Source organism: Primulina tabacum, chromosome 9, assembly GCF_025594145.1.
Source record: "Primulina tabacum isolate GXHZ01 chromosome 9, ASM2559414v2, whole genome shotgun sequence".
In the NCBI taxonomy this organism is placed as follows: Eukaryota; Viridiplantae; Streptophyta; class Magnoliopsida; order Lamiales; family Gesneriaceae; genus Primulina; species Primulina tabacum.
The window spans coordinates 29,376,613-29,399,835 of NC_134558.1; the positions used below are offsets into that span (position 1 = coordinate 29,376,613).

At 37.1% G+C, this 23,223-nt stretch overlaps 1 protein-coding gene and 1 long non-coding RNA gene across 4 annotated transcripts; both read left to right on the plus strand.

Moving 5' to 3' along the window:
* The first annotated feature begins 692 nt into the window (after window positions 1-692).
* LOC142556654 (uncharacterized) lies at window positions 693-6,799 on the plus strand. Its single transcript, XR_012822667.1, has 4 exons — window positions 693-819; window positions 1,345-1,728; window positions 6,621-6,681; window positions 6,772-6,799. It is a non-coding gene; the product is annotated as an uncharacterized LOC142556654 (long non-coding RNA).
* A 796-nt stretch (window positions 6,800-7,595) lies between these two features.
* Window positions 7,596-22,834, plus strand: LOC142555127 (uncharacterized). 3 transcript variants are annotated; one of them, XR_012822342.1, is made up of 11 exons: window positions 7,596-8,189; window positions 8,369-8,848; window positions 8,914-8,998; window positions 11,488-11,572; window positions 13,167-13,297; window positions 13,535-13,728; window positions 13,837-13,967; window positions 14,073-14,324; window positions 14,822-14,962; window positions 15,925-16,045; window positions 22,591-22,708. XR_012822342.1 is itself a non-coding variant. In XM_075665822.1 (11 exons), the coding sequence occupies exons 1-11, from the start codon at window positions 7,688-7,690 to the stop codon at window positions 22,668-22,670; spliced, it is 2,100 nt and encodes a 699-aa protein (XP_075521937.1). In that variant the 5' UTR covers window positions 7,596-7,687; the 3' UTR covers window positions 22,671-22,834. The 3 variants fall into 3 exon arrangements, 2 of the variants coding, with proteins under 2 accessions (XP_075521937.1, XP_075521938.1); XM_075665822.1 differs by lacking the exon at window positions 15,925-16,045 and adding an exon at window positions 22,478-22,496 and having other exon boundaries at window positions 22,591-22,834; XM_075665823.1 differs by lacking the exons at window positions 15,925-16,045; window positions 22,591-22,708 and adding an exon at window positions 18,569-21,256.
* The last annotated feature ends 389 nt before the right edge of the window (window positions 22,835-23,223 follow it).

Consider the following 23,223-nt stretch of genomic DNA (forward strand, 5'->3'; position numbering starts at 1 on the left):
TTATATTTTAAGTAAGTTGTTAAAAGATATCCATAAAAACGATAATGTTATAATAGCATCAAAAATTCTACCAAATATTAAGTCGTTTAGTCGAGCCTAATGTTAAGAATGTATCGTTTATTCGATCCTAATGTCAAGAATGTAATGCAAAGCCACTCACTCGACCAATCGAGCATAATGTTTAGTCGACCCTTGTTCACTCGAACTTTGTTTAATAATGAGTTGAATGTTTAATGTTTCTCGATGAGTCGAGTCTCAATATTTAGTCGTGTGAGCGTGAGTCGAGTGTGGGTCGATGGGTCTCATTTTTAGTCATGTAAGAGTGCGTTGAGCATGGGTCGTAAATGTAATGCCTGACGTAAATATTACAAGTTGTTGATTTAGTAATGTGAGATTACTAAATAATTAATTAATTTTAAAGAGGGAAATATAACATATGTTGGTCAGTCCATGATTTGAAATTTGGATATAACGTACACAGAAAGATATAGAAGTTCCATGTTTTGAGTTTTGAAAAATTTGATCGTTTGACTGGTTCAAAAGGATGTACCGGTGTTAAAATGTTAAATATTATATATTATATTATTAATATAATATAATATAATATTAAAATTAAAAAAAAACAAAAAGTGGATAAATTTGAAACTCACGAACGTGAGTTTCATTCATTTGGCCAGAAGACATTTGACAGAGAGAAATCGAGAGAAGAGGGAGGAAATAACATTTTGATTTTCTTTTCGATCGTGCGACTTATCGGTTTATCCAATCGACGAACCGACTTCAGTTCTGGGATCGTTGACACGAGATCTTCGATTTGAGGTATAAATTTTGTAGTTTTGGTGATGTTTGAAATTCGTCGATTTCTGGAATAAATCTGATAAATTGTTAAATCATATTGAAATTGAAGATTGTTGAATAATGTATGATTTTAACGAAGTAGATAAGATTATAGTGGTGTTATTCTGAATTATTCCTAATTTATTATAATTAGGGATTTTAATCGTTGAATTGAGATTGAAGAGTTGTTTGTTATTTGTTATTAATTCTGATTGCATATTCGGAGTCTACGAATTATAGGCTACACGTTGATATAAAGTTTTCGCAATTTGACGGATGTTGTAAAATAGCTTATTATTTGAAGTTAATTAATTATGGTGTATTTGATAGTAGTATAGTGAATTAAATACACCAGAAATATTAAATTGTTGAACAATACGGATTTATAATCGAGTTTTATATTTTGTTGAATTGATTGTTGTTGGGCTATTTGATGTTATATATTGAGGCTGTTATGATTGTGTTGATACGGTGACAATGATCTGATATTGTTGTTGAATTATTTAGATACATCACAAGCCTCGGGATCAAAGAAATAGCCAGATTTTATATATACTCGATTATCAGGTACGTGTTGACGTACGAGCATATGTTGTTATTGTTTAATATTGATGAATACTATTATGTTGAACGATGATAAATCACCGGATTGGGTGATTTTATAGTATATATGTTGTTGTTTATTATTGTCGATGTTGTTGGTTGTCGTTGTTGGGAGACGTCACGTTGATGTTGTTCGTTCAACGATATTGCTGTCGCCGGAGTTGGGGTGCGACGTATCGTTGATGTTATTCGTTCGACGATATTGTTGTCGCCGGTGTTGGGGTGCGACGTATCGTCGATGTTGTTGTTCGTTCGACGATATTGCTGTCGTCGGAGTTGGGGTGCGACGTATCGTCGATGTTATTGCTGGAGTGTGATGTTGTTGAGGTTGTTGATGACTGATTGTCCAGAAACGGCAAAGGGGGTATTTCTGTTATCATTTCAGTTATATATCTTATGTTGTTGATAATATAACTGTTATGTATTACGATGATGATTGTTGTGTATGCTCACCCTTTGGGGGCTGTTTCTGTTGGACATGTTACAGGATTATGCCGTGAGACATGATAGAGTGAAGGACTAGGTGTGTCTAGTCAAACATTCCTGTAGTTGATAGTAGATAGAGACGGTATAGTTTATTGTCTTATTTGAGTTGTGTGTATGTATTTATTATACTGTTTCTGCTGCACTGATGTAGATAGTGTGATGATTGCACTATTTTGTCGTATATGCATTATATTATTACGTCGTTGAAAAGAAAATTTTTATGCATATGACGTCACATGTTGTATGATTACGTGGCGAGGTTTGGGGCGCCACAGTAAAGTTAACTTATAATCAAAGAATCGATCCCTTCTAAATCGGTACCTTGTAGACTCATCGTTACAACGTGTACAGTGAGAAACCATCCGGATGTCTCGGTTATTGGAGCATGGACATGAGGGTTATCTTATTTATGCTGTAGATGTGACACAGAAGAAGTAGGAGGTGGGAATAGAGGAGATACCTATAGTTGCTGAGTTTGCCGATGTATTTCCTGATGAGATTCCAGGCTTCCCACCAGCCTTTGAGGTGGAGTTTGGGATTGAGTTGATGCCAGGTACTTCCCCTATTTCTCGTACTCCTTACAGAATGGCACCCGCAGAGTTGAGAGAGTTGAAAGCCCAGTTGCAGGACTTGCTGGACAAGGGATACATTCGCCCTAGTGTATCGCCTTGGGGTGCACCGGTCTTATTTGTGAGAAAGAAAGACGGAACGATGCGGCTTTGTATTAACTATCGACAGCTGAATAAGGTAACGATTAAGAATAAATATCCCCTCCCTCGTATTGATGGTTTTTTTGATCAGTTACAGGGAACCTCGGTATATTTGAAGATTGATTTGAGGTCAGGATATCATCAGATACGAGTTAGAAAGGAGGATATTTAAAAGACAACATTCAGGACCAGATATGGGCATTATGAGTTTTTAGTTATGCCGTTTGGGTTGACGATGCTCCAGCTGTGTTCATGAGTTTGATGAATAGGGTGTTTCAGCCTTATCTCGATCGGTTTGTTATTGTGTTCATTGATGATATATTGATATATTCCAGGAGTGAGGCTGAGCATGCAGGGCATTTACGTTCAGTATTACAGGTACTGTGAGATAGACAGTTGTATGCCAAACTCAGTAAGTGTGAATTTTGGTTGGATCGAGTGGTCTTCTTGGGTCATGTAATATCGAGAGATGGGATTTCTGTTGATCCAACGAAGGTCGAAGCCGTATTACAGTGGTCTGCACCTACATCTGTACCAGAGATCCGTAGTTTCTTGGGTATAGCTGGTTATTATTGTCGATTTATCGAGGGATTTTCAAAGATTGCTAGACCTTTGACACAATTGACGCAGAAAGGTGTGCGATTTCAGTGGTCTGAAGCATGTGAGAGGAGTTTTCAGGAGTTGAAACACCGATTGACGACTGCACTGGTGTTATCAATCCCTACAGAAAACGAGAGGTTTGTTGTTTATACTGATGCATCATTACATGGTTTGGGATGTGTTTGATGCAGGATCGACATGTTGTGGCATATGCCTCGAGACAGCTGAAACCACACGAAACAAGGTACCATGTGCATGACTTGGAGTTGGAAGCCATTATCTTTGTCTTGAAGATATGTCGACATTATTTGTATGGTACCTTGTTTACGATTTATACTGATCATAAGAGCTTGAGATTTCTGTTTACACAGACAGAGTTGAATATGAGACAGAGACGATGGCTAGATTTGCTGAAGGATTATGATTGTGAGATTGAATATCATCCTGGTCGAGCCAATCTTACAGCTGATGCATTGAGCCGTAAAGTGAGTTGTACTGCAGAGGATGTGAGTCATTTATCAGCTATGATGCTGTACTTGTTGTTCCTTGGGATATGATTTTGATATCTCGACGACTCCTATCCAGGTATCTACCTTATTGGCTGAACCTGATATATATGGTTCTATTCGTGATGCACAGATGACAGACGAGAGAGTTCAGCAATGGAAGGAGTTAGTTTCTCAGAAACAAGATACTCGTTTCAGAGTGGCTGATGATGGCAGTTCGAGGATGAATGATAGATGGGTAGTTCCTGATATATCTGAATTACGCCAAGGCCTGTTGCGGCGTGCACATTGTAGTCGATATTCTATCCACCCTGGTGGCAAGAAGATGTATAAGGATCTACGTTCTCAGTTTTGGTGGAAGGGAATGAAACGTGATGTGATTGATTTTGTACGTCGATGTCTTAATTGTCAACAGATCAAAGCTGTGAGGAGAAGGCCGGGAGGTGAATTGAGGAGTTTAGAAGTACCGACATGAAAATGGGAGCACATATCGATGGATTTTGTGACTCAATTGCCAAGAAGCACTGGAACTATTGATTCTATTTGGGTGATTGTTGATCGATTGACGAAAGTTGCACATTTTATACCCTATAGCATGAACAGTACGTACTTGACGATGGCACAGTTGTATATACGAGAGATTGTACGGTTGCATGGGATTCCAGTGTCTATTATATCTGATAGAGATCCTCGATTGGGAAGGATTGCAGACTGCGATGGGGACAGAGTTGAGATTGAGTACAGCTTATCATCCTCAGACAGATGATCAGACTGAGCGTACTATTCAGACGCTGGAGGATATGTTGCGTGCTTATGTTATGGATTTTAAATCTGTTTGGCAGTCATCTATTCATTTGGTGGAGTTTGCATATAACAATATTTATCAGAGTAGTATTCAGACGGCTCCATTTGAGGCATTGTATGGGAGACGTTGTAGATCTCCGTTATACTGGGATGATGTTGATCGAGCTGCAGTTACCGGTCCTTATATGATTCATGAGATGGAATAGAAAGTAAAGTTGATACAGCAACGATTGAAAGCAGCTCAAGATAGACAGGCCGCATATGCCTATAAAAGACGAAGATCCTTAGAATTTCAGCAGGGCGCTCGAGTATTTTTGAAAGTTTCTCCTTTTCGTGGCACAATGCGATTTGGTATGAAAGGAAAGTTGGCACCGAGGTATGTTGGTCCGTATGAGATATTGCAGCGGATATGCACTTTGGCTTACCGATTGGCTCTACCTCCATCTTTATCTGGTATTCATGATGTGTTTCATGTGTGATGTTGCGGAAGTATGAGCCGGATCCTTCACATGTGTTGGATATTTCTGATGTTCAGTTAGATCCTGATGTGTCTTATGTTGAGAGACAAGTTTGTATTTTGGATCGATCTGAATGAAAACTTCGTAGTAAGCTTATACCGATGGTGAAGGTTCAGTGGGAACATAGAGGTGTCGAAGAGGCCACTTGGGAGACAGAGCGGCATATGAGGGAGCTCTACCCCTACTTATTCTGATGGTATGACATATCTTTATTTGTGCATGTTGTTGATTAATTTCGGGGTCGAAATTCATTTAAGGGGGTAGAAATGTAATGCCTGAAGTAAATATTACAAGTTGTTGATTTAGTAATGTGAGATTACTAAATAATTAATTAATTAATTTTAAAGAGGGAAATATGACATATGTTGGTCATATGAAGTCCAAATGATTTGAAATTTGGATATAACGTAGAACACTTAAAGATATAGAAGTTCCATGTTTTGAATTTCGAAAAATTTGATCGTTTGACTGATTCAAAGGGATTGTACCGGTATTAAAATGTTAAATATTATATATTATATTATATTATATTATTTTATTAATATAATATAATATAATATTAAAATTAAAAAAAAAAACAAAAAGTGGATAAATTTGAAACTCACGAACGTACGTTTCATTCATTTGGCCAGAAGACATTTGACAGAGAGAAAATCGAGAGAAGAGGGAGGAAATAACATTTTGATTTTTTTTCGATCTGTGCGACTTATCGGTTTATCCAATCGACGAACCGACTTCAGTTCTGGGATCGTTGACACGAGATCTTCGATTTGAGGTATAAATTTGTAGTTTTGGTGATGTTTGAAATTCGTCGATTTCTGGAATAAATCTGATAAATTGTTAAATCATACTGAAATTGAAGATTGTTGAATAGTGTATGATTTTAACGAAGTAGATAAGATTATAGTGGTGTTATTCCGAATTATTCCTAATTTATTATAGTTAAGGATTTTAATCGTTGAATTGAGATTGAAGAGTTGTTTGTTAGTTGTTATTAATTCTGATTGTATATTCGGAGTCTATGAAGTATAGGCTACACGTTGATATAAAGTTTTAGCAATTTGACGGATGTTGTAAAATAGCATATTATTTGAAGTTAATTAATTAGGATGTATTTGATAGTAGTATAGTGAATTAAATACACCAGAAATATTAAATTGTTGAACAATACGAATTTATAATCGAGTTTTATATTTTGTTGAATTAATTGTTGTTGGGCTATTTGATGTTATATATTGAGGCTGTTATGATTGTGTTGATACGGTGACAATGATCTGATATTGTTGTTGAATTATTTAGATACATCACAAGCCTCGGGATCAAAGAAATAGCCAGATTTTATATATACTCGATTATCAGGTACGTGTTGACGTACGAGCATATGTTGTTATTGTTTAATATTGATGAATACTATTATGTTGAACGATGATAAATCACTGGATTGGGTGATTTTATAGTATATATGTTGTTGTTTATTATTGTCGATGTTGTTGGTTGTCGTTGTTGGGAGACGTCACGTTGATGTTGTTCGTTCAACGATATTGCTGTCGCCGGAGTTGGGGTGCGACGTATCGTTGATGTTATTCGTTCGACGATATTGCTGTCGCCGGTGTTGGGGTGCGACGTATCGTCGATGTTGTTGTTCGTTCGACGATATTGCTGTCGTCGGAGTTGGGGTGCGACGTATCGTCGATGTTATTGCTGGAGTGTGATGTTGTTGAGGTTGTTGATGGCTGATTGTCCAGAAACGACAAAAGGGGTATTTCTGTTATCATTTCAGTTATATCTTATGTTGTTGTTAATATAACTGTTGACATGTTACAGGATTATGCCGTGAGACATGATAGAGTGAAGGACTAGGTGTGTCTAGTCAAACATTCCTGTAGTTGATAGTAGATAGAGACAATATAGTTTATTGTCTTATTTGAGTTGTGTGCATGTATTTATTATACTGTTTCTGCTGCACTGATGTAGATAGTGTGATGATTTCACTATTTTGTCGTATATGCATTATATTATTACGTCGTTGAAAAGAAAATTTTTATGCATATGACGTCACATGTTGTATGATTACGTGGCGAGGTTTGGGGCGCCACAGTAAAGTTAACTTATAATCAAAGAATCGATCCCTTCTAAATCGGTACCTTGTAGACTCATCGTTACAACGTATACAGTGAGAAACCAAACAAATTTGACAAAAATGATGATGAGAAAAATGACACAAAAAAAACCTAGAAATATTAGAAAGAGCGGAGTGAGATATAGGTCCTCATTTTGAATTTTTAAATTTAATTTAATTTTAAATTTTATTATATATTATAAATTAAAATTAATAATGAACAAAATTAGATTTTAAATAAATATAATCTTTTATCAAAGAGCAGTTTTTAAAGATAGATCAATCTAATCAATATTCACAATAAAAAATATTATGTTTTAACATTAAAAAAAAAATAATTTTTTTATATATAATTCAAATAAAAAATGGATCTAATAAAATATGACTCCTACACCGTCCCTATTTCCTCGTCCCCCCACCCTAATTCTTTTTTTTTCTTCCACCTCCTTTATGATATGCTAAAGCTATGATTTAAAACTCGTGGATTGGTTGCAGCCAAGGAGGATGGTGAGCGGGACTCGTTCTTCTCGGAAAATTAAGGAGGTGAATGACGATTCGAGGAAGAAAGAAATTAGTTATGGCAAAGGCTCTTCAAGGTGTAGTTTGAGGAAAACTGATGTCTCAGGTGTGATGACATCTAGGGAAACATCATTGTCCAGAGGGATCTCTCAAAGTAAACAGAAATCCCCGAGTCTTGATAAACCACTGTCACCTTCAAGGCCACGGATAACAAACAAATCCGAAAGACTTGAGAAACAGACACCAAGTCCTCTGAGAAGATCTGACAGGAACAAGAACATGTCAAGTTCTTCCAATTCCAAGCAATCTTTAAAAGAATTTACTCTTTCAAATTTGAGCAGGAAAAAAGATAGCTTGATACAGGTCCTGGTGGACGCTGAGAAAACTGAATCTGCTCTGGAATCAGTTGGCGTGAGACGAAAAAATACGGATGCCCGCTCTTTCAAATCTCTATTTAAAAGACAGCAGATTAAGGTAGTTTTTCCAGGTACATCTGTCTTTCTATATTAACTCCCGTCATCTACTCGCCAGGACTATTCTAAATATGTGGAGTTTTTTTATTTTCGAGTGCTCTTAACAAGGGTGTGTTCTTTTTTAAGGTAGAAATACAAAGCGTGGCTCTTTACACGTATTTATGTTAATGTTGCTGACTCTTTATTTTCTTAGATGTTGATGGGGAGCTGGAAGGACAAGATAATATATCTTACATATGCAATGGTAATAGCAGAAAAAGTGGTTGCGAGCCAATGAGGAATGGAGAAGATACTATTGAAAAATTCAGTCAAAGGGTTGTGGTAAAATGGAGAGATGAAAGTCTTAATAGAGCTTCTGATGAAGATCTTCATAAGTCAATTTGTAGTTTAAGAGGTGATGCAGAAATACTGGGTAATGATGCCAGTATTGATTCTAACCATATTGATTATGTCGTGGATGAGATTCCAGAACTTTGCCATGGTGATGGTTTAAAAGACAATAGGAGTAACTCAAGCGCCAGAGAAACCTATGATTACTCTGAAAAGTTACCTACAAATTATTTGACTGCTACAAATACAATTTCTCCTGCGCCACAAAGTTCATTTTGCATGGAGAGTTCACAGTACTGTCCTATAAGTACAGAAAGTGGTGAAATATGTTTAGAAAGGAAAGGTATGCTCACAGCCCTTATAAATTTAGATTTTACCATAATGACATAGTGATGTTGTTTCATGCAGTTTCAGAGATCGTTCCTTCCTCATCCGCTAAATGGGAAACCCCCTGTATATTGGGAACTTGTGTGCTATGCAATAAAAAGAAAAGGTAAGTTTCCCCTGTACCATGTGGAAAAGCACAAGTTAACCTAGGGCGTTTCATCATTTTTTTGAATTGTTATATGCTCTGAACTTGGACTACAAGTGGTGTTTATCTTTCGCTTTAAATGTTTGTTCCTGAAATGTGCAAGAGATCAAGTCATTGTCTTGTTTTATTTTTCTCATGGATGATTTTTTACATTTGGTATTATGTTACCTTTCAGTTAAGTTTTCTGGTTTCTCCATAACTTTATTCAATTCGTTTTAATTTACTGTCTCTGGCTTTCTTTAGTTCCTAACTTGCTAGAGTAGAAGCTTTGTTGTAGAAAATCTCAAAAATATCTCATGCAATTTGTTGAAATGAACTTGGGAATAGTCCTTTTGGGCTTGAACGGTAATGCTAAGACTTTTTTGGCCATTGCTGTGGTCAGTTGCTGTTATAATTCTTCAAGTCAATAGAAGTGAGACAAATCATTTCCGAGGGGTGCTGGCCTGGCTGAGGGGAACACTGATACATGCTGCATATGCTTCTGATAAGGGTTACTTTTTTTTTAATTGTAAACGAAAATTTTTTAGAATAAGAGAACAAAGTACAAATAAGCGGATGAGAAATCCGCTAACAACCCACAAAAAAAGAAATCTGCAAAAGGTGGTTAAACTCTGGCAACTTTGTCGTCCAACTCGCGACTCTGAATTTGATCTTCTCTCATACCTCATCTGTAGACTCGGCTATGTCTGTGGAAATTCTTTTGTTCCGCTCGACCAAAATAGGCAATGAACTACCAAATACCAACAACACCTAGTTCTCCTCTCGGTAAGTATACCTGACTCCAAAAGAAACATGTCCTGCGCCTTTCTTGGAAAGGTCCATTCGAACCCAATTCCCGCAATACTTTTATCCAAATTCCGATCGTGAATGAACAATGCAAAAGTAGATGGTCTTGTTCTTCTTCTTTGTTCCGGCATAGGCTACACCAGGGCAGACTTAAAGCACAGATAGGTCATCGTTTTTGCAATGAATCGCAAGTCAGCAATTTTCCCAAAGCGACAGTCCACGAGAAAACTTAAACCTTATATGGGATAGGTACTTTCCAGATATTAATGTAGTACGGGAAAAAAAGAAAGTTACTGATCGGGAAAAAAAGATTAATAAAAAGAACTAACAGAAAAAGACCCCTGAAGAATCCCCCAACCAAACACTAAAATCCTCCGTGCCCAACTCCAAATGAACTGTATCTAAGACCCCTAATATAGTGTTGAACTCAACAATTTCGACTTCATTTAAAGCTCTTCTGAAATGCACATCCCAGTCAAAGTTGGAGTTAACCGGGAGGTCCACAACACTGATGAAGTTGCTAACAAGTTTGTTAAGAGTTGTGGAGCTCTGAAACAAAGATGGAAAACGCTATTTGAACGACGAAGTCCCTCCCAATGATCCTCCCAAAAACGAATGAGGTTCCTCCCTTTGAGCACCACCCTAATTAACAGATGCAAAGCCGGGTAAGAACGAGATATAAATTTGCAAGGGCTTCTAAAAGTTGTGTTCCTAGCCTACCCCACATCCCACCCATTTTCTTGTAGAACAAAAATGCTTTTGATAACTTTTTTCCACAAAGAATCCCTTTCAACTGAACATCTCCATCACCATTTCCCTAAAAGTGCCTTATTCCTCAAACAAATATTCCCCAAGCCCAGACCCTCTCTATCTTTTGGTTTACAAACTTGATCCCAAGCAATTACATGACAATGCACCTTCCCATCGGCTCCGTCCCACAAAAAGTCACTCATTAGTTTTACCATCTTTTTGCCACCCAAATTGGCACTTTAAAGAGAGACATGAAATACGTTGGCATCACACTCAACACCGGCTTTATCAATGTTAGATGACCCCCCTTGATAGAAACGCTTTTTTCCAGCTTGCTAGTTTCTTAGACATCTTGGAAACTACAGGTTCCCAAAAATCAAAATTCCTAGGATTGCCACCCAACGGTGCCCCGAGATACTTAGTTGACCACTACTCTTTTTATGATTCCTGTTACTTTTACTAACCTAGAAATCGATTTTATGGCTTTGCATGATCTGTTATTGGCTAACTGTGGCTTGATCCATTTGTATATGCTTTTTGGATAGCATGAAGTAGATATTAACAGGTGGTCTCTTATTGTTTGTCAGACACAAGTGCATGTGGGTATCAATGCTGTTGTAGGTTGTACCGATGATGCCTTTGCCCTTGTCTACTCTGCCTGCCTGCTTCGTAGCAGATGTGTTTTGTTTTAATAGTTTTTTGATCTTGTATGAGATGAGATGTTTAGATCAGCTAGATTGGTTCCAAACCTGTGTATTTGTACTTGAACATATTTTCTTTCGCCATATCCAACCTCAGGAGATGGCATTTTGTTTTTCTCCCCTGCCCTTCCCAATAAGAAAAGAAAGGAACGAGAAAGGGAACATAACAGTTTTAGCTTTAATGAGATGAATGATTTTTTGAATTTCCTGCAGGGTAAGCCATAGTTCACCAGAACAGGAGCTTTGCTCTTGCAGTGCTACATTAGATGATGGCCTAAGTAACTTTATTGCTTCTAAGGTTGGTTTCTATTGTTTCATGAATCATGGAGAATATACTGTTTATAAATTATACTTCTTCTAGATGCCAATAGTAAAGAAAAAAGATTAGTTTCATTTTCATGTTGTGGTCATCCTACTTCAGTTGGTCTTCATGTGGCACTTTGGAAATACAAGTAGCTTCTGACCTATCACCCCGACCATTCCGGCTAAAGGAAGGAAGAGAGTCAAGGTCTATTGTTCTATGAGTTCCGTAGTTAAGGAGATGTGGACCTTACACCCCTCACCTTTTTGAGTATAAAGAAATGAAACAAGAGATGACAACTTTAACTCTTCTAATTTTTATCCCATGAGCTCCTTGAATTATGGGTTGATCTATGCTATGGCTTTAGATGTTTCTTAAACGGATTTAAATGACTTGAAAGGCACCCATCCTGTCTGAAAACCTGTTGAAGATTGCTAAATAACCTTCCCCCACATAGTTAAGTGATATGGTCTAAAATCATGTCTGGCTGATCTAAAATCAACTTTACTGTATTAACCACAAAGAAGCTCTGCTTCATACTGTAATTGCTGAAACATTTTTTACTTGGCATATGTTGTGCATTTGAACTCTCTACAACTTTGTTAAAAGGAAAATATATTTGTTTTTCTGGTGATCTGACATTCATATTTGACAATATGTCCATCCTTTCAAAGTTCTCTTGTGTGGTTGGATGATGATGATAACAATGTTTATACTGCGAATACTTGTTTTTTAATTCTTCAACATGCATCTGTATCCATATGTTTTTTTGGAAACTCACTAGTATGACGAGAACATCAGAAAGTAGAGTTTTTGGCTGAATTATCTTGGGTGGGGTTTTAAGACCTTTGTTTCACTACTCTTGGTGCTAGTGTTTTCTATGTTTTACCACGATGGACTCCTCTGTGTGTGCCTACTCAGAGCCACTGCAATATTCTCATTCTTTAGATTTGTGCCATTTGTGTTAAGACATGTAACGGGTTGGGCAAACATGACAAGGTTTAGTAGATTAGAAGACTCCTATGACGACTATGTTGAGAAAAGTAAAAGATGCGAAGACCTCGGATCGCTTACATGGATTTTTGTCGGAAGCTAGGCGAAGTTGGAGTGAACATATGAACAAACTTAGGGAGCTTCGTAAATTATGTGATGAACCTGTCCACATTTCATCCTGTTTATGAGAAACTATATACTTGTGTCTATAAGGTGGAGGGAGCCTTGAAATGCAGTTTGTAAATCTGATGTGAACAGTATGGAATGTCATTTTGAAACTTATTCACCCTTGCAGGAATTGACCTCCGACAATATTTTAGGAATTTGAATGCATTTTTATCTTTTTGATTTATGTGATGAAGTAAAACTTGTTTTTCTATTGATGTGCCTTGGTGTATTACTTTTAGCTTTGGATTTCTCTTTGCATTCTAACTACAGTGCTGCATTTGGGGATTAGTCTGTATTGGTGTTTTTTTTTACGGTTTTCTATGATTGCCAACAATTTTTTCATAGAACTCAGCAGTCTGTCAGCTGAATGCTCAATAATAGGAGTGGCCTTCCTTATTGTGATTATTCTGTTTTCTTGCAATGCCTTTAGGATGAAGGTGATGACGGAGCTGCTGTTCCTTTAAAATCTTTTGAACATTGTTGCAGCAGGAATCCCTACAAGGAGACAAATAGTCTAGAAGAAGCATGTGTTATTTGTGACGAAGATGGTGGCGAGCTCCTGTGAGTAATTTTGTTTTCTGGGCTCTTTGTACTGACATTGTCATTAAATATTACTACATGAAAATAAGGTGCTCATATTTGCTTTGCATGCTCTGAAATCTTTCAACAGCCTTATTGTAAGTCCATTCTTCTTCTTTCTCAATCGTACAGATTCAAAACTCACTGTTTTTGAGCACTTTTTCCTTTCACAGTTTCATCTACACATTATCTTGATGTGTACTTTACCCACATTTGTAGGTGCTGTTGGGGAAGCGGTTGCAGTAGATGCTATCATCTCTCTTGTCTAGATCCTCCTCTAACTTGTGCTCTACCTGGTGTTTGGCACTGCCCCCTGTGTGTGTATAAGAAATTGGCATTAGGTGTCCACTCTGTGTCAAAGGGGGTTGAGTCTATTTGGGATGTCAGAGAAGTGAAGGCAACAAATGCTAAAGGTCTGTCATCTTCTGGAACTGTAAACATGTAGGAAACCAACACTTTATTGATACTATATAACATATACTTGTTTATAATTATATCTTAATAGTTTCTCCTGGTTTTAGGAATACATAGGCAGAAGCAATATTTTGTTAAGTACCATGGCCTTGCTCATGTGCACAACCATTGGGTGCCAGATACCCAATTGTGTCCTGAAAATCTAAGTTTCTTCTTCAAATTTATAGCGAAAGATCAGGTCTGTTATTTCTTGCGAGTACAAGTCTTAAATAAAATGTTATGGTTACAGCTCTGCTTTTTGAGTTACTGCAAATAAAGAACTGCCTGTCCTTCTAACCTGCAGATTGTGAGGTGGAGCTCAGAGTGGACAGTGCCACATCGTTTGTTAAGGAAAAGACCAGTTCGTAAGTTTGAAGTATCGACTTCCACCGACATATCAGAATGCCATTATGAGTGGCTTGTGAAATGGCATGGCCTTAATTACGACCATTCTTCATGGGAGTTGGACAGTGCATGCTTTCTAAGCTCATCCCTAGGACAGAAGCTCATGAGGGACTACAAAATTCGCTTGGAAAATGCTAAGAAATTAAACAAGGTACTTCACTTGACACAGAAAATTTCACTAGACTATTGGGTTCATATTTTTGTGTTTAAATGTAAGTTTCTGATTGTGCATATCATCTATGGAAAGCAAATAAATCGACTTTTTATCCCTGGCATACTAATAAGTATTCATTATGTGACATTGGGACATAATTCGTGTTACAATTATCCACCATACCAAGGTCTTTTAGTTTAAAAAAGGGGCACCCAAAGCTTGAAGTAATTATGTCAGTCCATTATTACTATTGCAGCAAGGGAAATGCTTCATTACTTGCATCTCAAAAATCCTTGTAAATCTTTCTTCTCATGTAAAACGGTAAAACTATATAGTATGGATGGCGTGACAATGTTAAACCATACATATTGGATCCTTAGATTGTTGAGAACGAGTTCCACATTTCATTCTATAATAGGATTCTGTACCCTACTTGTTTGTATTGGTATTGCCATCATACAATTACATGCATATGCTCTTCGATGTTACTGCAGCATCAAAAGGGATCCTTTGTTGCTCTCCCAGAGCTTGCCCAAGGCGAATCACTGGTAAATGATAGAAATTTATTGAAAAAAGTGAACGACCTGCGTTACTGCTGGTTCAACTGTCAGAATGCTGTTGTTTTTGACAATCAGGTGAATGTTGTTTGTTGTACTACAAAATTTTAACTATCCCTCTTTTTTCATTTATTATGCTCAAGTGCATTGGTTAATGTTAATTAGTGGAACTTAAAATTGTTCTTTTTGGACCTTTTTTGCTTTCGTAGTAGTAGCTATTATAGCTTTCATTTTTTGGGGAAGATAAAAATTTTTTGTGAAGAATTCAAACATTAACATTTCTTTATGGTTTGTCGGCATTACCTTTGCAGTGAAGTTTTACAAAATTTATTTTTATGAACAGATTTATATTTATCATCAGCTAGAACCTTCTTTAATTTTTTTTGGTTAAACATTTGGCTGTCATATTTTATTTCCATTTGCTCATGAAATGAATGACTGATTTCTATTGATCTCTATCTGGGACCTAGGACTCTCAGTTTAGTTCTGAAGAAATTCATAAGATGGAATTTTATTTCTTACTTGCAAAGATAATTGTACAGATATTTATAGAGCTAGAATACCAACAACTATAAAAGGAAAAGATAACTATAAATCAAAAAATAATAATCATCAAATTTAGTTTAGCAAGTAGATCAAATTAATACCTAAATATCAGTGTGTAAATCTCGTAGATCTTCAAGGATTTCCACTTCCCCTCGAGCTAGGTTGTAGATGTTGAGTAGTCCTAGCTTGTACGTTAGTTCCTCAAGTTGTTTCCTAGGTACTGCTTTTGTCAAGATATCTTCAGTTTGATGACTTGTTGGGATGTAGTGAAATGAGATGATGCTTGCCTCAAGTTTTTCTTTTACAAAGTGCCTGTCAATCTCCACATGTTTAGTTCGATCATGACACACTGAAGTTTTTGCTATACTGATGGTAGACTGGTTATCACTGAACAATTTTATAGACCCTGACATGTGTATGCTCAATTCATTCAGCAATCCTTTTAGCCATATTCCCTCATATATGCCTTTTGATAAAGCTTTAACTAAATTCAGCTTCTGCACTACTCCGTGACACTACCGGTTGCTTCTTGCTACGCCAAATAACCAGATTTCCCCAAACATTGGTGCAATAGCCCGAAGTAGATCTTCTACAGATCCAATCAAATCAACATCAGTAAATATCTCAACCTCCTTGTTTTATGTCCTTTTGAAGAATAAACCTTGTTCGAATGCTTTTTTTAAATACCGTAGGATTCTTTAAACTGCCTCCACGTGTTCTTTAGTTGGTTTATTCATGTAATGTCTTACAACACAAGCAGTGAAGCTAATATCTTGTCTAGTATACGAAAGGTAGATGAGTTTTCAACCAATTTTTGATATCTTCCTTCGTCGACATACAAACTCTCTTCTTTAGTTCTTGGTTTTGTGTTTTAATCCATGGGAGTGTCTGTTGATTTACATCCAAGCATTTTAGTCTTTTTCAATAGATTCATCACATACTTCCGTGGTGAAACTAAGATTCCCTTATTGGATCTAGCCATCTCCATGCCCAGAAAGTGCCTGAGGTTTCCCAAGTCTTTAATTTCGAATTCTTTGGCTAGGAAGTTTTTGAGTTTGTTGAGTTCTGTGAAATCATCTCCAGTTAGAATTATATCATCGACATAGACAATAAGGATTTCCCTTTGAATGGGGTTGACTGTTTGACAAACATGGTTTGATCAACTTGGCTTTGACTATACCCGAATTGCTTTACAACTTTTGTAAATTTGTCAAACCAAGCCCTTGGTGAGTAAGACCATATAAAGATTTTTTGAGTTTTTGCAAACACTGTTGGAATTTGTGAGATTATCAAATCCATGAGGTATCTCCATGTAAACTTCCTCCTCGAGATAATCATTCAGAAAAGAATTCTTTACATTTAGTTTATACAATGGTCAGTCAAGATTCAAGGCAAGAGAATACAACACTCTGATAGTGTTAAGTTTGGCAACTGGAGCTAATGTTTCCTAGTATATGCCATATGATTGAGTGAATCCTTTTGCAACAAGTCGTGTTTTGAACCTGTTAACATTGACATCAACATTCTGCCCTGTAAAAATCCACTTGCATCCCACTGGTTGTTTTGTAGCTGGTAATTTTGATGTTTCCCAAGTACCGGCTTTTTCCAATGCTTCGATTTCCTCCCTAACAACAGCTTTCCATTCTGGTTCTTAAGAGCTTCATGAATAAACTTTGGAGTCTTTATGCTGTCAAGATTACTGACAAATGCATGATATTTTGGTGATAGAGCATTGTATGAGACAAACTCTTGAATAGGATGATCGGTGCACGATCTCTTCCCTTTTTCCTAAAGCAATAGGTTCATCATCATCTAGTGCATTGATAGGAGAACTGGGACGTGTTACCTGGTGAATTTATAGGCTCTGGAGTTGGATTGGATTCATGGCAATGATTCAATGTCTCAAGTCCTTTTTCTTCTTGATTTCCTTTTCGTCTTGAATAGACTCGAAGCTCTGCAGTTGGTTGAGGCTGCAAAGAGTCACTAGGTGCTGGTTGATGACTTGAAATTGGTTGAGATGATTCTGGCTGGGACTGGATTTAGGTATGACACTATAGTATTTTGTATGAATATGTCAGTGTTCCAAGATTGAATTTCATGTGAGGCTGTTTCATTAGAAATTTCTAACTTTTAGTAAGGTTGTTCTTCAAAGAATGATGCATCCGTAGAGTTGTAGAACTTTTGAGTGACAGGTGAATATAACACTTATATCCTTTTTGGTGAGATGAGTACCCAACAAATATGCACTCAACAACTTTTGGGTCAAGTTTACTCCTAAGATGATCATGAATATGAACAAAACAAGTACTCCCAAAGACCTTTAGAGGAATGATATAACCCGACAACTTCGGAAGGATCGAAGCATGAGTTGACATGGAGTCTTGAAGTTTCAAGTCCGAGAAGGCATCCTATTTATAAGATATGTGGCTGTAAGGATTAGTTTTATTGCTAAACAAGGATGAAAACAATCTTTGGAGGTACAAGAAATTAGGGTGACCTAGACGATAGTGCCACAACATAACATCACTATCCTTATTGTAGTTTATAAGAGAAAACGTGTATATTGAATGTAATCAAATCATGTTAATAACCCAGTACATCACTTATTTATGCATAACAAATCAATGGATATCGGATAAGAAACTTAATATAATGTAAACTTAAACTTTAAAATAGAAACAATAGATAGATAGTTATCTAAGAACATGTCTTTATTTTAAATTCAAATATCTGACCCCTCAAGTTGGGTAATATATGTCAGTCATGCCCAACTTGAACACCAAGTCTTCAAATGTGGGTCGAAACTCGAAATAGAGCCTTTGTTAGGACATCTGCAATTTGCGACTTGTTAGGAACGCAGTTAACCATCAAGATTCCCATCTCAATTTTTTAAAATGATGAAATGACGACCGATCTCAACATGCTTGGTACAATCATGATGAACTGGATTCTTGACAATGCTTATTGTTGCTAGATTGTCACACTTTAGTTCGATCGTCTGATGTCCTTCCAATTTCAACTCAGTCAACAACCTTTGGAGCCATATTCCTTACGCATATGTTTGGATAGTTGACACACGTCACAATGAGGAAAATATGAACTTTTATTAGTAAATAATTGTGGAAATAATTTTTTAAGGTACATAAAGTTTGGATGTCCTAGTCGAAAGTGCCACAACAAAAGTTCACTATTTTTATTGGACTGAAAGAGCAGCATGAGTTGGAGGCTTCGAGAAGGGTTTCAACTTGAGAAGGTACAAGCCCGCACAATAATCAGCACTGTCAATCGTTCTCCCCGAGGTCAGTTCTTGAAAAACACAAAAGGTAGATGAAAATATGGTGGTGCAATTCAGATCTCAATTCAACATGCTGACTGATAATTAATTGCAATGAAGAGCAGGCACAAGCAAAACGTTATTTAAGTGCAAAGTAGATGATAAACATATGGAGCCCAATCCGAGCACCCTTGTGCAAGAACCATCTGCCACCTAAACCGATCTTGGGACGGAAAATGGGCAGTATTATGTAAACAAATTCAACTGACCAATCATATGATCCGATGTTGCAGAATCAACGTTTGTGAAGGGACACACTGAGAGAGAAATGCAAGAGAATTATCACCTTGGACAGCAGTACTTCCTGATGGCAGTTGGGCTTGCTGGCGGAATGGCCTTTGGAGGACGTCCAACTGGGCGCTGATGAAGGGAATTGACTCAGCGGAAAAAGGATCAGCCACAGCGACAGTAGCATTAGCCCGACGTTTTCGTGCAGGCTTCCAATCTGCGGGCTTGCATGAATTTTCCAGCAAGAATCGATGTTGTGATTAGGCTTCTTGCGTTTTTCGCACCAAAGTCGTCCTGGAACGATCTTTTGAAAACTGTCCATACCGTGTAGCAGAATGCACATAATCAAGTGGGAATGATGGGGCTTGGCGCTTTATTGTGAGGGCAGAACCATCAGGGGCTGCAGAACTGTGCTGCAAAGAGTCCAGCATCATTGTGCAACGGCTTTCTTCCTGTCTGACCTCCAAGAAGGCGGCGCAGAGGCTTGGTAATGGCTTTGTTCTCAGGACCCGACCGCGGACATCATCGAGATCTCGATTTAAGTCCATCAGGAATCTGAGTACTTGCTTATTTTCAACTTTTAAGCGATAGAGTTTCTCGTCCTTAGTGTATGTCCATTGAATTTCGTCGATGAGATTGATTTTCTGCCATTGTCCAGTAAGGGCAAAGAAATAGTACACAACCGAGCTTTCTTCTTGGCGGAGATCATGCACAGCAGATTCAATGGCAAAGAGCTCGGCCGTGTTATATTTCCAAGAATATGTTTCTCTGGCTGCATCCCAAATGTCTTTTGCGGTCAAGTAGATGAGAAAATTTTCGCCAATTTCAGGCGTCATTGAATTAATCAACCAAGATATGACTAGGTTATTTTCAGTCTTCCAATTTTGAACTTGACATCGCCCTAATCAGGTCGTGTCGCACTACCCGTGAGGTGATGTTTCTTGCCAAGTCCACAAATGTACATAAGGACAGATTGTGACCAAGGCAAAAAATTCCGGCCAGTAAGTTTGTGCACGTAATGGAGAGAGGAGAAGCATCACCCATAATTTGGGTCGTGCTCACTGGCGGTGATTTAACTGTCGGTGGTATAAGCTGTACTATACTTCGTCATTGGCCACACCCAACGTCTAATACCTTGTGATTTATAAGAGAAGATATGTATATTGAATGGAATCAAATAATGTTAATAATAATCGAGTACATCACTTATTTATACATAACAAATTAATGGATAAGAAACTTAATCTAATCTTAACTTTAAAATATAAACAGTAGATAAATAGTTATCTAAAAACCTATCCTTATTTAAATTCAAATATCCGACAATTATTATTATTTTCAGAACTGAACCTTTTGAATGAACATGTACGACACTAGAATTCTGGCTTCTAACAGAATATCATTCTTGAGAAGAAAAGTTCAGATCACATCCCCCGAATCCAAATCCTGAAATTCGCAGATATTTGAGAAAAATTTAGCAACACATTTATGTTCTTAAATTTTCTGACTGACGAGATTGCAGTCAAGATTTGGCACACGGAGGACCGAGGATAAAGATATATTCTCAGAAATAATTATGACCTGTTCCTGCCACCCTAGACAAGGATCCATCAGCAATTTTCATAGTCAGATCTTCTCTGCATGGATTTTACTTTTGGAAAAAAGTAGCATCTCCGGTCAAAGGATCAGATGCTCCCGAGACCACTATCCGTGGGCTGTTTTTCTTTTAATTTACAACGAGAGCACTTTAGAAATTACCTTTTTGTGCTTAAGAAATTACCTTTTTGTGCCACAGTTCCTGTCCCCATTATGTTATTATTCTGCGGTGAGAATTTTTGTAATAACTCAAGTTGCTCCTTGCTGAATAAGCTGGAATTTGATGTGGAAGATCCTTCATGACTGAGGCATTACTGCATTGGTTCTCCTTGTCATGAGTCGATCGTGTAGGCTTCCAATTTGTGGGTTTTCCATGAATTTTCCAGCAAGTGTCTAAGTTGTGAGTAGGCTTCTTGCATTTTTCACACCATAACTTCCCTTTTCTTTGTAGACTGTCATTATTGATTTGTTGAGTGCCTCCAGTCTGCCAAAGCTGAGTTCTCTATAGAATTGTCGGTGGTTTGTTCCCCCAGCATCACCTTTTTCATGTTTTATTCTTTGCAGACTTCAGAGAACACTTCTCAAATATTCAGAAGTGTTTTCATCCCTAATATTCTCCCTCGAACTTCATCTAGGTTCCTGTTAAGGCCCATTAGAAACTTGAATATTCTTTTTTCTTCGCTTCATCCGGATTCAAACACCTCCAACCCCTGCCAATGGCGTGTGAGTATATTGTAGTCTTGAGTAACAGTGAGATCTCCTTGTCGGAGATCATGGAGTGTGGGTTATTTCGAAAATCTCAGATGTGTTTTCCTTACTGGAGTAAAATTCTTTGGCAGTGTCCCATATTCATGGGCTGTGCTGTAGAGAAGGGCATTTCCGCCGATCTCGTTTGTCATTGAGTTGACAAGCCAATACATAACCCTATTGTTTTCGATCTTCCAGGTTTTTAACTTCGAGTCATCGGTTTTTGGAATGGAGATGTTTCCGGTAAGATAATCGTCCGAACCTTCGACACAAATGTACATCATCACAGATTGTGACAATTGAAGCTAGTTTTACCCATTTAATTTGTGTGTTGTGACTAGATGTGAACCACTTTCCACAGATATGGGGTGGTTGGGAGTTCGATCCGCGTGAGCCCCCTTTTATTAGAGTCAAAAGCCTTTCCGTATTTGGTCATCGGAATTATATGTGAGGTCCCTCTCTGATTCCATGAAGAAATTCATGAGATGAAATTTTATTTCTCACTTGCAAAGAGAATTGTACAAACATTTATGCAGCTAGAATACCAACAACTAGAAAAGGAAAAGATAACTACAAATCAAAAGATAATAATCAGCAAATTTAATTTTAGCAAGTAGATCAAATTAATCACTAAATGTCAGTGTGTAAATATATTATATCTTCAAGGATTTACACAAGTTCTTTTATTAGTGAGAGTTTTTTGGCACTTTCTAATAGGGTTCATCGAGGTTTTCCATTTATTGGATAACATTTTATAATTGGGCTATAGTTTAAGTTCAGAAAATTAATGACAGACATCTCTTTCCATTTTTAAACACCTTCTTTTATTTTGGTCTGATGATAATTTTCAGGTGATGTTTTTTATTCAGAAATTTTTTTACATGTGATGAATGCCCCATTATCTTCTCAAGGTCTACACCACTAACTATTTCACAGTTATGATGATATATTTCGGAATATAACACACATTCAACATTGCCCTGACTGCAAATATCATCTGTTGAAGCTTGATCACGCCTTCGAGATTTCTCACTATTTATTTTTAAATTGCTGGACTCTGGGTAAATTTAATCGATCTTTGTTCTTGATAATGTATGTGTTGTATCTTCATACCTTTTACATATCTCAGCATTCATTTTCAGGCTAGATCTCTGGAATGTGGTACGTGGATCATCTTTGTGTTTGTGGGGGTGAAGTCTTCACCGATCCTAAAATTTTAGTTCTTTGTGATGGATATAAATCTGTAATCATGCAGGATCGAGCAATCACTTTGATACTCTTTATCCAGTCTATGACAGCAATGTATCAGCCTTTCCTCATTATTGCTTCATCTGAATCATTTTCTCTATGGGAAGCCGAGTTTGCACGGTTGGCACCATCGGTTGATGTTGCTATTTATGGTGGAAACAAAGAAATCAGGAAGGGTATTAGAGCATCAGAATTTTATGAAGGAGGTTATGTAATGTTCCAAGTACTTCTTTCTTCCTCACAAGCTGTTCTTGAGGTATGAACTTGATTTCAGTTTTTCTGATCAGATGTCTAGAGTTTTCCACCTGGTTGATTGCAGAATCTATAAATGTAAATTTTCACTTGATTTTTATTGTCTTCCTAATCAAATCCCAACCATTAGCAGCTACTGCGTTCTTATGTGATGGCAGTTATTTTCATGCTTGTATACTCTATCTAAAAAAAATAAAAATTAATGCTTGTAGAAAAATATTTTGTGATTGGAGGTTGAATAAGAATGAGGGACTAAGGGACCCTATGGTTCAGTTACATGTTTCATTGTTTTACGTTCTTTTGTCTTTCAAATCAATATACAGGATCTAGATATGTTACAATGCATAAGGTGGAAAGCAATTGTAATTGATGACTACCAGCACTCTGT